Source organism: Talaromyces atroroseus (assembly GCF_001907595.1).
Source record: "Talaromyces atroroseus strain IBT 11181 chromosome Unknown scaffold_9, whole genome shotgun sequence".
Taxonomy (NCBI): Eukaryota; Fungi; Ascomycota; class Eurotiomycetes; order Eurotiales; family Trichocomaceae; genus Talaromyces; species Talaromyces atroroseus.
In genome coordinates, this window is record NW_017971441.1 from 777,973 (window position 1) to 794,184 (window position 16,212).

General features: G+C 42.9%; 4 protein-coding genes across 4 annotated transcripts; 3 read left to right on the top strand and 1 right to left on the bottom strand.

Moving 5' to 3' along the window:
* Positions 1 to 2,416: 2,416 nt before the first annotated feature.
* On the top strand, positions 2,417 to 4,184 carry UA08_06659 (hypothetical protein; the record flags this gene model as incomplete). The annotated part of the gene is made up of 4 exons (XM_020268960.1): positions 2,417 to 2,582; positions 2,621 to 3,215; positions 3,422 to 3,784; positions 3,863 to 4,184. 4 exons carry the CDS (start codon positions 2,417 to 2,419, stop codon positions 4,182 to 4,184), a joined length of 1,446 nt encoding a protein of 481 aa, XP_020118085.1.
* A 1,766-nt stretch (positions 4,185 to 5,950) lies between these two features.
* UA08_06660 (hypothetical protein) lies at positions 5,951 to 7,361 on the top strand (the record flags this gene model as incomplete). Its single annotated transcript, XM_020268961.1, has 6 exons — positions 5,951 to 6,230; positions 6,299 to 6,335; positions 6,394 to 6,454; positions 6,574 to 7,050; positions 7,145 to 7,240; positions 7,338 to 7,361. 6 exons carry the CDS (start codon positions 5,951 to 5,953, stop codon positions 7,359 to 7,361), a joined length of 975 nt encoding a protein of 324 aa, XP_020118084.1.
* A 2,780-nt stretch (positions 7,362 to 10,141) lies between these two features.
* UA08_06661 (hypothetical protein) lies at positions 10,142 to 11,401 on the top strand (the record flags this gene model as incomplete). Its single annotated transcript, XM_020268962.1, has 1 exon — positions 10,142 to 11,401. One exon carries the CDS (start codon positions 10,142 to 10,144, stop codon positions 11,399 to 11,401), a length of 1,260 nt encoding a protein of 419 aa, XP_020118079.1.
* Positions 11,402 to 12,700: 1,299 nt separating this feature from the next.
* On the bottom strand, positions 12,701 to 13,113 carry UA08_06662 (hypothetical protein; the record flags this gene model as incomplete). The annotated part of the gene is made up of 2 exons (XM_020268963.1): positions 12,701 to 12,937; positions 13,021 to 13,113. 2 exons carry the CDS (start codon positions 13,111 to 13,113, stop codon positions 12,701 to 12,703), a joined length of 330 nt encoding a protein of 109 aa, XP_020118078.1.
* Positions 13,114 to 16,212: the final 3,099 nt, after the last annotated feature.

Consider the following 16,212-nt stretch of genomic DNA (forward strand, 5'->3'; position numbering starts at 1 on the left):
AGAAAGGGAGGATGATCGAATCTCGGATAGAAGCTGTAAATGCGCAATATTTTCGCCATAAATTATTAGAAGGATCATTTCTTTTAAGATTGAGTAGCTTTTATAGTGTAGGGAAAGAGAGTATGATTCACGGCAAGTCATAATCATGAGCTTGTATCTGATATACAAAAATGACCAAGTATGTTGCAGTCATCATATCAAGTATACTTATCAATATTTGAAACCATGAAAACTAGTAACGCAATATAAATATACCTAGGTATATAATGTAAAATTAGTAAAACTGTCAAACCACCTAGGTGTCATTAGGCGTTACTCATTTCATAACAAGTGAAGATACCTAGGTATGCTGCTAGAAAAAGTCTTGTCAACATAGGCCAGAAGAGGTCAGTTGTTGCTTGCACTAGATGGGACATGAATATTCTTAGTGTCAAGATCTTCGTTATGAAACGATGATTAATAGTGCTAAGTAAAGATCTAGATGTCCAATAGAAAACAAATAGCTGTAGTCAATGTGGAACAAAACTTCTTATTCTGCCTAGGTGGCTTGTGCAACACAGCCTTAAACTAAAAATGATGTAAAGGTAACTACTTCATGATATGTTTGTATATTATCTGTCCTAGATGAGGCCCCAGTAGATCAGGAATTAGCTTCAAAATACCCATAGGTAAGCGCTATTCATAATTGAAACAACGCAGAGAAAGGGTTATTACAGATCATAAAGGCTGCATCGAGGTAAAAGACGCTTATGAAAGAAGAGGCATGAGGAAGCTGGGAGGTTTAACTGCTTTAACTGCATTGGTTAACGTTTTATTTCTCGATATTTGCAAGAAAAATTCACTTCCATATCTCGCTCAACATCACATAGATTATGCTGGTTGATAAGTTTCAGTTTGTCGTAGACTTGCCAATAACGCAAATGCGTATTGACTGTATGAAAAAAGGAAAGCATCATTGATAAGAACAAAACTAAAATAAGGGCATATGAGTAGTATTCACATAGTCAACATTGCTGTTTATGGACTCTATTCAATCATGAGAAGTCCCAAAAAGTCTATTATAGATACGCGTTTGCTAACTATAGTCATGAATCCCTCGCCACACCTTTCGGTGATGCAGATCATGGTCTTCTATCACAATCTCCCTGTCCAAAATTTCCAGCAGCCAACCTAGGGTTGATGGCGCAGCCATATAAGTACGAAGCCTACTATGGTCAAGCACTTCAGTAAAGGTAATATACTGGTGATATACCCACAAATCATAAAATTCCGTTGAGGAACTCATAGTTTTGAGGCTGAATCCATTACAAGATCTTGGATGCCGACTGGCAACCCTATGTTAATCCGGATGTCCTCATTATTAGCAATTTTCTGCTGATCGTTCCTATACCATAACTTGAATTCTCGCAACTTACTGGCTTAAATCTGTCGAAATTTCATATATAATACCTCTATCACATTGCCTAACAAGGCTGACTTGCATCGGGGACAATTTTGAATACACTTGCTTTTGACGGGTTTGTCTTATAAAGTGTTGCGACATATGTATGGTCTTGATTCTTTCTAATTCGGTGTTGATCAGACCGGTGGTCTAAGTGAAAACTTTTAATATTACTGATTGAAATGCTTGATCCAATATTTTGAATTGAACGACACCCGAGGGGCTGGGCTGTACAAGGAAGTTTGTTACATCCTTGACAAGACATTGGGATCACCAAAGTATGATTTTTCCGGGTGAAGGAATAATGAACAGCTTTCTAGAACATATCTGGGATTGCTGAAATCATGCGTTGATTGTTGTTGTCATTGATGTACATGCACAGCTATCGAGGTGCCGTCAGGGACGCATGTCAATGCCTTTCGTTGGAGTTGATAAACTATAAATTCCTCTCAAAGAAAGAATGAGAATTACTTGAAGCCGTAGAACCGACTGTTGCTACGTTAAGTATTGGAAACATGAAAGCAACTGTAACGTTGATCTTACACGCGTGCGCGGACTATGGCTGGATCCGTCTCGCATTACATACGTCTGCATGAACGAGGTTTCCGTTTTGCGGATCGTCAACTCCTTAGCATGAATTTTCACAGCATTAGATCCTCAAGAGCTGAATCCAAAGATAGAAATGATATAAAAGAGAAAACGAGGTTAAACGAGAGCGCACATATATATACTATCGATCACGCTATGCTTGTTTTGTACCTCGCACCTCGTATTCCCTTTACGGAATAGCTACTTGACGTATCTATATAAAGTCAACGTGAGACTCTTAAGAATTTATTCCCTACGCAACATTTTCATTGTTCAAGTTCATAGAACTTTCCATATTACAAGTAATTGCTCGACGGTCTTTTACAACCAATTTCACCAAGTTCATCAATATTCCGTCGCCACTCCATGACTGTTGAGTGAACAGCCATGGTCTCAAACAAAATTTACACAGTTCCACAACGAGGCTCGCCTATCGGAGTATCTGCCCTCATTGTAGGAGCTGGTATTGCGGGCCTATATGCCGCGCTTGAATTATGGCGTCAGGGCATCGATGTCCAAATTATCGAACGAGCCCCAGCTCGACTTACCACAGGTGAGTATATGTCCGAAGCAACCGAAACTCTGTCCCAGGTTTTGAGCCAACTCTTTGGCTAGGGGATGGCTTTACTATCGCTCATCAAGTCATTCGTTCGTTTCGCAACTGGCCTTACTTGGCCGAGAAAAATAAAGAAATTGCCTTTCATCCATGGGTTGCATGGTTCAACCTCAAAGGTGAACAACTTACTGAGCCTAGGAGCATTGAAGACAACGCGGCGAGCCAAAGCCAGAGAGATGACAAAGAAGGAGACTCATCCCAAGGATTATACCGCCATAGTCGACCTAAGTTTCATCTCATGCTTGAGAAACAACTAGAAGAGACTGGCTTAAAAGTACAGTACGGAAAGCGAGTCACCAGGTATTTTGACGGTGAACCGGAAGGCAACAAACGCCCAGGCGTTGAATTGGACAGCGGAGAAGTATCAGAAGCCGATTTAGTCATTGCTGCGGACGGAATTGGCAGTCATTCCACAAAAGCCACCCTGGGATACGAAGCGAGAGCACGTTCCACGGGCTTCGCCATATACAGAGCCACAATTCCGGTGGAATTTGTTCGCTCCGATTCAGAGCTCATGGAGAAGTTCGATCTCCTCCCCAATGGTCATGGGTTAGTGCAGCTATGGTTTGGGTAAGTCTTCAAGACTCATTGTTTCTCTCTTCGATTATTCGCCCATCATGGTTTTTAACGAGAACGTTGCTGATCTAGGGACGAAATAAATGCAATGTTCTCAAGAAGTGAAGAGGAGATATCGTGGACCATTAATCATAAGGTGATAGCAATGCTGCCCTTGAATCTGGCCTGAAACCTCCGTGAACCGCTTTCGTTACTGATAGAAAAACCACACAGGCAACATGGGAAGCGAACGAGTCATGGACAAAGCATGTTTCACCGCAGCAGGTAATTGACGACACTACGTCGAAAATTGAGGGCTGGCCAGACTATGTGAATCGCCTGATATCCTTGACCCCCGATGACAGGCTCATTGACTTTGAGCTTGTCTGGCGCGATCCGCAGCCCGTATGGACGTCCCCGAGCGGACGAATTGTCCAGATTGGAGATGCGGCCCATACATTTTTCCCTGCATCTGGCAATGGAGCAAACCAGGGCTTGGAAGATGCCATATCGCTTGCCAAGTGTTTGAGAATTGCAGGAAAGGAGCATGTCGCAGAAGCGACCAAGGTGCACAACAAGCTTAGGTATACAATGTTCCTCTTGACAGTCTTCTGCATATATGGATAAATGTGGTTATGAATGAAACTAACATCCGAGTATAGATTTGAACGTGTATCATGCCTCCAAAAGATCGGCATTTGCAGCCAAGCAAGTCAATACGGACAGGAAGGGAACAAAAGTGCCTCATCTGTTCCAAAATACGTACGAGCATTGATGGCATCATGGATTTGGAAGCAAGATCCAGAGGCCTATGCTGCAGAAAAGTATCACGAGGCCCTATCTGCATTAAGGGATGGTGTCCCCTTTCGAAACACCAATATCCCAGAAAGCCATACGTACCAGCCGTGGACTTTCGAAGATATTTTGAACGAGTTCAAAGCCAAGGGCGATTACGAACTTGGTGATGATGGTTGGTGGAATTGATACGACGTCCATTTTGCTTTAGGTTATACCTAGGTAGACCGTTTATATTGAATGTTGCTTGTAAAGTCAACCTTGGATGTAATAAAACCACTTGGTCTTCAAATGAAAAGGGGAATTCTCGCGCATCTAATCTTTTCTTATCAGTCACTATATGAACCTCTCACTATTGACTTTTATAACCCAGGTCATTTTCATTAAGTCCCAAAATACATAGACGTAGCAATCTAGTAAAATGATCAGGCTGTACCTATATCATAGCCTATACCAATTTCCTCCATAGTTTCACGAAGAACGCGTGTGGAACCTGGAATTTGCATCCTAAGCAGCGTTGTTCTACAGGCTATCGCGATAATTTTTCTTTTCATCTTCCAAAAGGAACGAAGGAACAGAGTCAAGGAAGCTTGATGGGCCAACGGAATCACGACTAAACAGTTCTAGCCATTCCAACGTAGTTACCTCGAATATAGAGGCATGAACAAATTCCACAGCAAAGTGTATCCAAGCGAATCAGTCTTCACAAATATCCACGTCTGGTGGGCTTCGGGACTCCACACGCCCTTCCATCGTATCGGTATTGATATGAACGAAGTCCCAACTCCAACGTTTCTCACCGTTGTTCATCAGCTCAACTAAAGTCGCTCACAGTATGGCAGTGATCGATAAGTCTCACGCAACCCAGATAATCACTTTTTGGAGCGAAGTAGATGTTGCTCTTACCAGTAGTACTTGTAGTCTTAGTAGGAGAGGCGTTCCACTTTGCGTAATAGTTTTCACGGCGATGTTCAGGCACGAGCGACTTTATCGCACCTTCGAAATACACGATTGCTTTGGACAGAGACTTCAGGTCGTCCAAATTGTTTCATCCATATCAGTCATTACAGGAGATGCTAACCTGCATTGAGCAGTCCTCATTTGTGATAAGCGTTGCTTCATCTTGTAAGACTTCAAAGAATTGTTGAATACAACTTTTCCAATCAAAAGCAGATCGTGTGTCAAAACTGTCTTCATCGGTGCTCATCATAGGATAGTCGAATACGGGGGATACAAACTCGAGCGGCCCTAGAAGTCTTGTCAGCAAGTGTATTGGCCAGGTACGTAGGTAGTTACCAGTTGTCAAGCTTATAGGGGGCGGGTGAGCAGAAGGGGGTCTACGTAGTTGGCGGCTACTTGCAGTTTCTTGCGCTGATATGGAGTCAGAGACACCTGTATTACCTAGGTATTGAAAAGACGCGTAGTCTTGATTCAGTGTGATGGATTCTTGCGAGCGGGTTTGATTTTGGTTAAGTCATTGAGAGAGTAGAGGTTGGCTAGATGATAACCTAAACAATAGCAAAAAAACAGAAAAACACCTTGCCAAAGCTTACAATCAACGTACAACTGTAGAGCAAGCCAATAAGCAGTTATTTTTGGTAGTATGAAGTCCGTACAAAGCTCCAAGAATATAAATAATTCAGGCACGGACCGAGCGGGAGTATATTTTCACTATTTTTATCGTCGATGGTGCCTGACCAGTGGATCAATTCCGGCTCTGGGGAGCCAATCGGAGTGTTCCGCATTGGCTTCGAGGTATACCCCGCAGTTCTTTTGGGGTGCTGATTTCAGCTGGATGCTCCCTGCCTAAAAATCGGTACATACCAGGCCTGTTTTAGTCAAATAACGAGATCTACCACTAGCCATCCCCTGTCCTGCCGGTGTTTTGTTGTCAATGCCAAATATTTCTCTGTCGTGCGCCTCAAGAGACCGAGCAGGGAGAGTAAACAAACAGGATGCCCCGCCGAAAAGCGCTCATTATTGGAATCAACTACTACGGTTCCAATCATGCGCTAAAGGGCTGCATCAACGATGCCTATAATATTCGCCAGTTCCTTGTGGAAGAGCGCGGCTTTTCACCCGATCAGCGTGACATGGTCATGTTGACCGACGAGCCAAAACATGAAGGAACGCCCTTTTATCCTACCGGCCGCAATATGCTTGCTGCATTTAAATGGCTGGTGTCGTTCAATAACCCCGGAGACTCAGTGTGGCTGTCCTACTCTGGTCATGGCGGTATGTTTATCTCGTCATTTACTTCGTTGCTCCCACATCGCAAGCTTGGTTGATGATCTCGTACACAGGTCAGGTAGCGGATGATTACGGTGATAGAGAGTCAGGGTACGTAGATGCGCTGAGCAGACCGGCAGACTATGGAATTTGTTGCTAATCGGCAAAGGCTCAATGACACAATCTGTCCAGTTGATTTCGAGATAAATGGGCAAATCAATAGCAGTATAGTAAGTTCTCACGGTTCCTCCTACGGTGAGAAATGAGGGAAGGAAGTCGATATAAGAGATGCTTGTATTTTGCAGTACCTCCAACAGGATTTACTGAGAAATTAACCATTCGCTTATAGTTACACCGAGCCATCATCTCGCCCATGAACCCTTATGCGCGGTTGACCATTCTTTTCGACTGCTGCCACTCAGGCTCGGCCGTCGAGCTTCCGTTTACCTTCCGTCCCGACGCAGACGGCAACATTAATATGATCAATAACATCAAACAGGGTGTGCACTTGGCTGTCCAGGCGACCAGCCTGCTACAAGGAGGGTTCAGTATGGACAGGCTCGATGATGCACGCTCCTTGGTAGCTGATGCCGCAACATTCTTTCATGGCCTGCATCACCGACCGGAGCAAGCCGATGAGCAAGGCCTGGTGGACGAAGGATTCCATGAGGACTGGCGTAATGAGGCTAAAGATGCCTGGATGTTCAGCGGTTGTGCCGACGACCAGACCTCTGCAGATACAAGCATAAGAGGACAGGCGACGGGCGCCATGTCTTGGGCCTTTATGAGCGTGATGAGGCAAAATCCCCATCAGAGCTACATCGAGGTATGTCGGCCTTTTGAACGTCTGTCTGGCTCGTAGAATAATTTGCTAATTTTTATTCTCATCTGTTCGTTTCACCTTTGCTATTCTCATGTAGGTTCTTCAAAACACCAGGTATCTTATTCAACAGAATTATTCGCAGATTCCTCAGCTTTCAGTTGGAGGTGAATACAATCTTAGCCAACCAGTTTCGGTAAGTACCATTGGTGTAATCACTGAGAAATTCATATCTTTGCAACATCAGCAAGGGTTAACCACCTTCTAGTTCTAGGATCTATGCCCCACTACAGGCGGAGAACAGAGAGGACCCGTGACGCCAGGTGGGTATGCATTATGGACTACTCTTGATGAAATCTTTTTACGCCGGAAATAAAGGACAATGGTATTATTAGGAACTCTTTAATTCAAGGCTACGTACTCCGTCCCGACATAGTTGAAAATATCGACTCTCGTATATCTAGTGTAAACAAAGAGATATACTTAGCGTAAATCATGGTAAACAATTAGGAGATGTCAACGGTTACGGAGCTATATCAGTTGGCTTTTATTATGTTTGATTGTTACATATTTGGAATGCATTTCTTACCTAGAACGAGGAGGTGTACTTCGTCAGAGTGAACGGTGAGCATAGACGTAATAGATGCTGTATTAAAATCTCTAGAGACCTGTGAATCGGCGCGACTTGAGAAGTACGGAACCCAGTGCATTGAGATTTATATCATAATTTTCTACCTCTTCCTCGTTTTTTCTTGCCCTTGCATTGACTCATCTGTTTTCAGTTGGCTGCATTCAAGAATATCCATGAAATAGGTTTTTAGACTCGCGGGACATCTAATTATAAGCGTAGCTATATCTTTGGCATACATTTCGAAAATCGTTCTCAACTACGGCGTACGGAGTACGCCGTACTCCTGGCTCTGACACCGACAGATCATCAACATATTAAGGTTCCACGTTAGAGATGTATTGAATCTAGTAATCTACCATACAGTATTAAATAAATTTAGTACGGAGTACTATCATTGTGATGCTGTTAAAAAGTTAAAACTGAATACTACGTCCGTAATTCAATTTCCATCACAAATACTCCATACGCTGCTTTCAACCCAGTTCGGGAGAGCATTGACCTGCAGACGATCCGCCATAATGTGGAAAAATGGTCATGTTTCCTGACTCGGGCTGATCCTCGGTTCGTATGAAGTACTCCGTATGGGAAGAACTATTTATTGTAAGTGCATGCATAATAGAGTATGAAGTGATTGTGATAAAAAAACAATTAACAAGCACGAGCATCTGCCATCAATCTCACTATCTATTCCAGATTGGGTATGAGAATTTTGTTCTTGACAATGATGCATTTGTGGCTTGCCCAAAGCCTATTATCATTATGGTTACGGAGCAAAAGTGGATGTTCGTCATTCCATCAATTGTAAAATAATTTTTCTCTAACGTGACGCCGAAATGTCATTTAGACTAGATTGTAAGGCTGGAATTTTACTAGGTTGCAGCGTCACTTACGGACTAGGGCTTGCCAACCACGTGCGCAGGACTCCTAACTTTGAAATTAAGAGCTGCACAATGCCGAACGACGAATTTACTATCGGTGGCTCATTACAGTAGTAAATAAGATACTACGTATATTCAGCCAAGCCACATTCCATAATTATAACAATTAACGTCGTCAGCGCCATGGCTGAGCTATAACTAGTACGGTATTTTCTCGCGGACAGTTGTGGCTTCGAATGGCAGGCTTTTGGCCCCCTACCAATAGCATAGCGGAGTAAAATTTAGCCAAAAGTTAGGTCCTGGCTGATAGATTGGTTTCTAGTTATAACCTACATAGTACTATGACATGGGTAAGAATTTCGCACACGGAGTGCCTAGATTGGCCTTTCTCTGTCTCGCGGTATTGATCTTAAGTAGGAATAGCTTCATTTCTGTTTAAATCCAGCTTCCACTGTTTCCAGCATTGATTTCTAGCACGCTAGTACTACGGAGCACTTATCGCCCGTTACTGGGACAGCCGCCTCACCCGGTAGAATCGCAGCCGAGCGACTTCCGGCGGCCAACGGCCGGGACTTGCTACTAGTTCACTCTTTAGTTTGTTCGTCATCATAAGCAGAGTAATCCACACACCCCTGAAGTTCTGAATTCTTCCAGAATTAGGACTCCATAGGGAGCCGTTCTCTCGGGGCAGCCACTTATTGATAACTAGCAGCTTGTTCTGTTTCCTACAAGATGGACCCAAACGCCAGACTCACTGGGTTTTATGTTAGCGAATGCCTAAAGACGAACCCAAGACGGAGACGGATTTAGATTGTAAGACAGGATCCACAGGCCAATTCGCTGGGTAAGCATGCATTCAACATTGACATTCTGAAAGTCTGAGGGAAACATATGCCTTCACTCCCGAAACCATTGATTTACATGTCTTTTATTGCTGACTAAAGTGTCTATCTTCGGGTGCGGTTATAATGGCGAGTGATACGTTTGACGCATCCATTAGCTCGGTTTTCTTCTGTTCATTAAACACTCTAGAGATAACTATCCTGAAGAACCAGAGAACAACCTCTTGCTTATGCTGCGGCTGCTGCCGGATATTTTCGGTGGCGTCTCACTTGAACCTCTCCCCCGTAGCAGGTTAGAGCTCTCGTACGTCGATGGTGTTATACGTGGGATTTAGACTTTCTGCTTTGCTCCAAATATGAACGCTATCGAAGGTTATTCCTCTCGGAGATTGGGTTTCTGGGGAGCTTCAGGGGCCCACTGAAAATTCCTGGACCTTCCCCAATATTAAATTCTTTCTTTCTCCTCTTCGCGAACACTTTCGAACACAAGAGGAAAGGGAGTCTTGAGGCTGGCCAAGCCCTTCTTAATAAGCTTGTTTCCAAATTTTCTGGAATCTTTCTTATTTACACTCTCTTTCTCCACTGTTTTATACACCACTGCTTAGCAGTTAACATTGGCTGTTATTGCTGATGTCCGCGCGGCTCTAATAACGCATTTTACATTTTATTGACGATCAACGTTCATTTCTTACATTTATATTGGCATGCCTAGTCGAACGTGAAATCCCAAGGACAGAGATAAAACCATGCTTCTCGAAGGCCTTATACTTCGAGCGGCTTGCGACCGCTGCCATAAGCGTAAGCAGCGTTGTATGCGTTTATCAACTAGCGATGACAATACTCCATGTCGAAGATGCAAAGAAGCCGGTGAAAAGTGTGTTTATAGTCCGCCATGCCGTCTTGGAAGACCCAGCAACAAATCAAAACAACAGCGATGCCGACAGTCCAACGAAGATCCTCCCGAGGAAGACAATGTCTTCATCAACAGCAGTCCCGTTCCAGTGGCATCAAATGCCACTTCATTCAAAAGAGACGATATGACGAATAAGAATATCACAGATTTACCCCAGGCTGGGAATACGGGATCAAAATATCGCATTCGACAGCCCGGGCGGTCTCGGAGGTCTCGAAATTCCCGATCAACACCGCCTCTAGATTCGCCGAAATCCACGGCACATGCCCCTAAAGTCTCCGATGGCAATCTTCCATCTAAGCCCTTCTTCAACTCTTCAGTTCCTTCTCCGCCGAATGTCTTTCGGGGGTTATTGCAAGATTCCAATGTGTCTCTACAACAAACACGATCAATACAAACACAAAGCCAACATCATCATATCGACCTTTCAACAACTACCACCCCGGCAGACCACTTATTTCCAGCACCCGATAGCCATTCTATTACTGCACAAACGAATAAAGTTGACATGGGTAATCGGATGTGGCATATGCCTATCGAAGGGGCTTTCAGAATGGCAAGCAGTCACAAACTCAGCGGACCACTCGATTACCATCAGCAAATCACTCATAATACGCTCTCTACCCATTCTAACCTTCAACACCAGTCTCAAAAATTCATCGCTTGCAACCAAGAGGGCCAGATGCTGAGTCCCATTACGCCAACAAGTGACGCCAACAAGTCGATATGGCACAGCACCTCTATGAATGTGCCACACAGCCAACACCCTGGAGGAACAAGTTTGGCCAGACCTTTAACTCCGCCGCCATTATTACTGACTAGCCATTCCTATAGTGCTGGAGATCATACAAATGGGTACGTGCACCCGGGTTTCGTCCATATGCCATCCGACAATTATAATCCAGGAGATCCCTGGATTGCCGATGTCAATGAGCCGTATTATGCAGTCAATGAAAAGTCTGCAGAGAGCCCAATCATCACGACTACTGCATTGATACAGAACTATCACTTGCAGATGCAGTTGATGTCATCTGGGAATCTCGAACTCAGAGAAGGTGAAGAGAATTGGTTGAGATATCCAATTTATCAATAATAACGATGAATGAAATATGAAATTCAGAGAAATATCGTTGACCTATGACCAAGAAGTAGTCCTAATAAATGTATAAATTATAACTCTCCTGCTGTTGATTGTGTCCGCATGCATAAGACGAACATGACGTATTATAACGCCACCAGCTGTCTAGAATTTCATCAAATCCCGTAGTAAGCTTTTTATTAAATGATATAAGACGAATATATTGTTGTTCCAATATAAGTTACTACGTAGTATATATCCAGTGTCTACTTTTTGATGTTACTAAGACAATCATCAAAGTCGATTATCCAGTGATCCTTCTATCAGAAGTATTTATGTCAATAAAAAGTTTCAGGATCAATGGATCTATAGGTTCTCATAATTACGGACTTAGGAGTCCGCAGTAGTTAGCCAGATCCTCTTCCTTTGGTTAGTTCATATGGTTGGTTGACGTACCTATAGAACATATCACAGACTATGAGGGTTTGGGGAAGGATTTCGGATAGAATCTTTCAAAATCTTAATAATGGTGAGCTCTCTAGGAACCCTATTCAACTCACGGAGTCTCTTATGTTACCTGTTGAATTTTTCCAAAATTCTTGCTTTTCTCTGCTGGTATAAATGTTGTAAAATCAGCTTAATCTATAAGATGCTACATGGTTGGATTCTTATCTTCGCTTCAAGTTTTCACCTGGGAAATATATTAATCCTATCTTCTTAAAAATTCCTAGGTTATGAAGTAGAGAAACAATAATATCTGTCTAGCTCTTCAAGTCCATGAAATTATCTCCTTCAAATGTCGTTGCTAATTGACCAATAAGTCATTCATACATAGTACCTAGGTATAGACACTTGATTATAATATTAGTATAAACGAAGATTTAACTTTAGATTATGTCTTTGAAACTCATAGGTGCCTTCTGAACAGTTCAATTATAACCTATGCTTGCTCTTATTGCCTTTGTCAACTACCTAGGTAGCGGACTGCGGAAGAAGGCATTGATAGAAGCATTACGGTAGAATGAAAATGAAATGATGGTTTATTTATATTACTTTTTTTAATATATATCTAAGCAAGCAATTATACTGTTATTTTAGTTCTCTGTGGTCCTGCTCTTCGAAATATTGCTAGTGTTGCATCTGCTATTTATTCTTGGCCGACACTTATCGCCAACAATGATGAGAAGCCCGGATGTAAGAGGGCACGGTACATAGATATCCAGCATGGAACTTATCTCTTTGTCCCTTGCATCTTAAAACTGTTTTTCGTCATGCTGTCAAAATAGAAGGTCTATCGCACCCACGAATAGACCTTTATGCATCATAAAGGATTCCGTACCACCCCCAGTTCCCAGCACTAGAGCAATCACCCGAGTAGAGAACAGGATTGGCGTCCGCCCAACAGTCGGGTTTCTCAGAGAGATCAACGCGATACATTGTGGTATTCTTCTCACTGACAAAATAGCAATAATCATAAGTAGTGCCAAGATCGGTGCAGCCAGTAAGGTTAACGTCGAGTGTGCCTGATCCAATGAGGGTTCCGTCGGTGCACTATGTATACAAGAAGGGTATTGTCAATAAATGACCCCTCTTTTTCTTTGCATAAAGTTCTCCGCAAATGTTCTACTACTTACCGAAGAGCCACAGTAGAACTCCCACCAGGGGTACACTGTGACTTGTGCTGAGGCAGCGGAGAGGATTGCGGAGAGAGCAGTGATATACTTCATGACGAATACACTATGTCGTTCTTCAATCAGCATACGTTACTCATAGAATAGAGCCGAGCCTTGGAAGAGATTTGAGAAACCCGTGTTCTCTAATCCCGAGTATGAAGGCTCTCCTCTCGAATTGGGATTCAGGGCTAGCCACATACGTATTTCTTTCAGAAAAGATATGTTTAGATCAATCATTCGGTATCAACTTTGTAGCTGGGAAACAGTGGGTTATTTATACTTGGAATAGGTTGCTTTTAGCATTTTTATCCTAGTGTTGTTGAGATGCTTTCAAATTTAGAACATGCACCTAGCCCCAAACGCTTACAGTTGTCCTCGATAAAGTGTTCAAAAGTACAAGCTGAATGAGGTTAGAGCTCTCCAGAATGCCCATGACAGTCACAATGCCTATGGCATGGTAATCGTAACGATGCAAGGTTTTCTGGTCTCAAATGTAAGCACTAATATTTCTAACACACGCCGCATACCCGAAGCTACCTAAGTGATCTGCAAATAAATAAAGCTGTCAATCCTATTAGCCAGGACACTGCAAGGCAGTATTTTCCAGAATATGCAGGATATGGTAGTAGTGTGTGCATGTTGGTGTCATCTGCTGCTTTCTGATTACTTCAGTACTTGCCAGTGGCTAATACTCGGGAATTTAACGATTAGGCTGTGCAGTGTACATTACTGCGGCAAAGCAGCCAGTTTGAAATACTACCTAGGCACGTAGCATTGATGGACGCAGTGACCACCATACTGCGTAGGTGTGCGGCGCGTACCCAATACAGAGAGATGGAAAGATTTATGCCCCCCAGCATGGATTCTCACATAATCATTACTAATTGATGATCAATCAACTAGAGGCCGATTAGTTCTAGCTGTCCAAGTTATGATTGAATTATAATTAAACAAATGCACATCTCCATTGACTGAAACATGCATTGGGTTAAGCTTCTCCTGACTGAGGTAGTAAGAAGATACCATAACGGCAAACTATAGTTTTGAATACCTAATATGAGTTATCTGATCTATAGTTGTATTATGACAACTATTTTTAGGTGTCATATCAATGTATCTTAGGGTATATGTTGGCGAATGTTGAGCATTATTTGCATTCACATGTAAAAAGATTTCGCGATAGTATGAGTGTATGGCTTGGTTTTCAATAAGCCAAGTTTCTACTTCTACCCTGAGAGTATGTATATAATTGAAATAGCTATATACTTTATTTTTAATGCTATCTATATGAATTCTCAAACAAACACACGCGTCGGTGAGCACATTGCCGTGTCAGTCATACTAACACATCAATCCGACTACTTAACTAGTAGCCAATTGCATTAGTGCTTATGTATGAAATCAGGGTAGCAATGGAAAAATTATTCTGCATGTAACACAAATCCGGCGAAGGCCGAAGCCGAGCTGGGTTATAAGAAACAAACAGTCTAGTCAAACATTCCGTCCATCCAAACGATATCCCTTGAGCATCATTTCTAGGCTCAGTCTTCTTCAACATTGAAACAAGATGTATTTCACGGCACCGAAAGTTGTACGTCCACTCGGCCTATGAATCGTCTTCATCAATCAAAGCTTGGAGTTTTGTTTTATATACTTTCCCCTCTGCCTTCGCAGGCAACCAGCGAATACTAAACCTTAGACCAACTGCCAATATAATTAGAACGACCCATGCAAGGTAACCCTTCAGTATCTGATTCTTGACGCCCGTTGCAAACAAGCTCGAACACAAAGCAGGTACCACAGCACGGGTTCCACTAATAAGTGTCAGGCTGATTGCATTTACAGTGCCCAATGTTTCAGGAGAAGGTGAAATATCATTGATGGCTAGTTGACAAGCAGCTATTATCAAAAGTAGACCGGGTATTGATTAGTCTTTGAGTTCCTTTAATTTTGAGGGTAACAAAAAGGAAGCAAAAGAAATTCGAGAAAAGTGTAGTTATCGAGAACGTACTGAAAGCCATCGCAACGCCGCTTCCCATCACTATCAAAATTGGCCCAAGCACCCAAAATAGCGTCTCCAATTGAAGTCGTAGTAAATAGTTGATAGCCGCAGTGAAGCCAAACCATATTGGCCATGCGGAGGCACAGAGCCGCATTATACCGCCGGTTCCAATGCGTCGTTGGAGTGGTGGGAAGATTAAAAGGAGCCATATAGATTGAGAGAGACCGCCTAATCCAATGAACACGGAACTCTGAAGTTCGCTTAAGCCATATCCACCCAATTTGACGCTGGTGAAATAGAAAACGGGCATGACTTGTAGAAACATGATAGATTAGCTAGGGAGAACACATAACAGATATGGAGGCAAAGGAAACAAGACAAAACTTTCATCGAGAACATAGAGATGACTTACTAGCTGTATACCCCAAGGCAAGAACCATGGTAAATACCTGCAAAGACAAGACCTGCGCCACACCAGGCGACCTGATAATCTCGGTTGTTGAGATTGGCTTAGATTGTGACCCAGTTGTGCCGACCCCAGAAGCACTCTTCAGTGTCTGCCATGGCATTCATATTAGCTCGCTCCATTCGAGTACATAGTGTGCTGCAGAAACTGTAAAGGAAGACAGACTTCTTTAAGAAACAATGCACAAGTTATGCATGCAGTCGCACCAATAACTCCGGTAGTAAACGTGGGGAGAGCATAAGGGTAATCTTTCAAAAATCGAATATTACCAAAAACAGAAGGGTATTGCTCAGCGGGTCGCGACAAGGCACCACCTGAATAAAAGGGTTTAGAAAACTACACTCATTGGACTCTCAAAACTTGTACCCACCCATCAGGGGACCGAGAAAAATGCCCATATTATTAGCGAACGCAAAATAACTGAACGCTCGGGCCTGTGTTTTGGGCGTGCTGTTTTCTGAAATTGATGCTCGCACAGCACTATGAGAGAGAGCTGGTCAGTAAAGCGGTGAAGAAGTAGAGCCTGGCGAACTAGCATCTCTAGAAATGAGAAAGGTTACGTGATGAGCATCAGGCTTACACAATGGTCCCAGAGAAAACACCTGCTAAAGATCGGTACATAATCATTTGCCATAAAGTTCGACTTGTCCCAAATAATGCAGTAGCAGCTGATAATCCGGCTAAA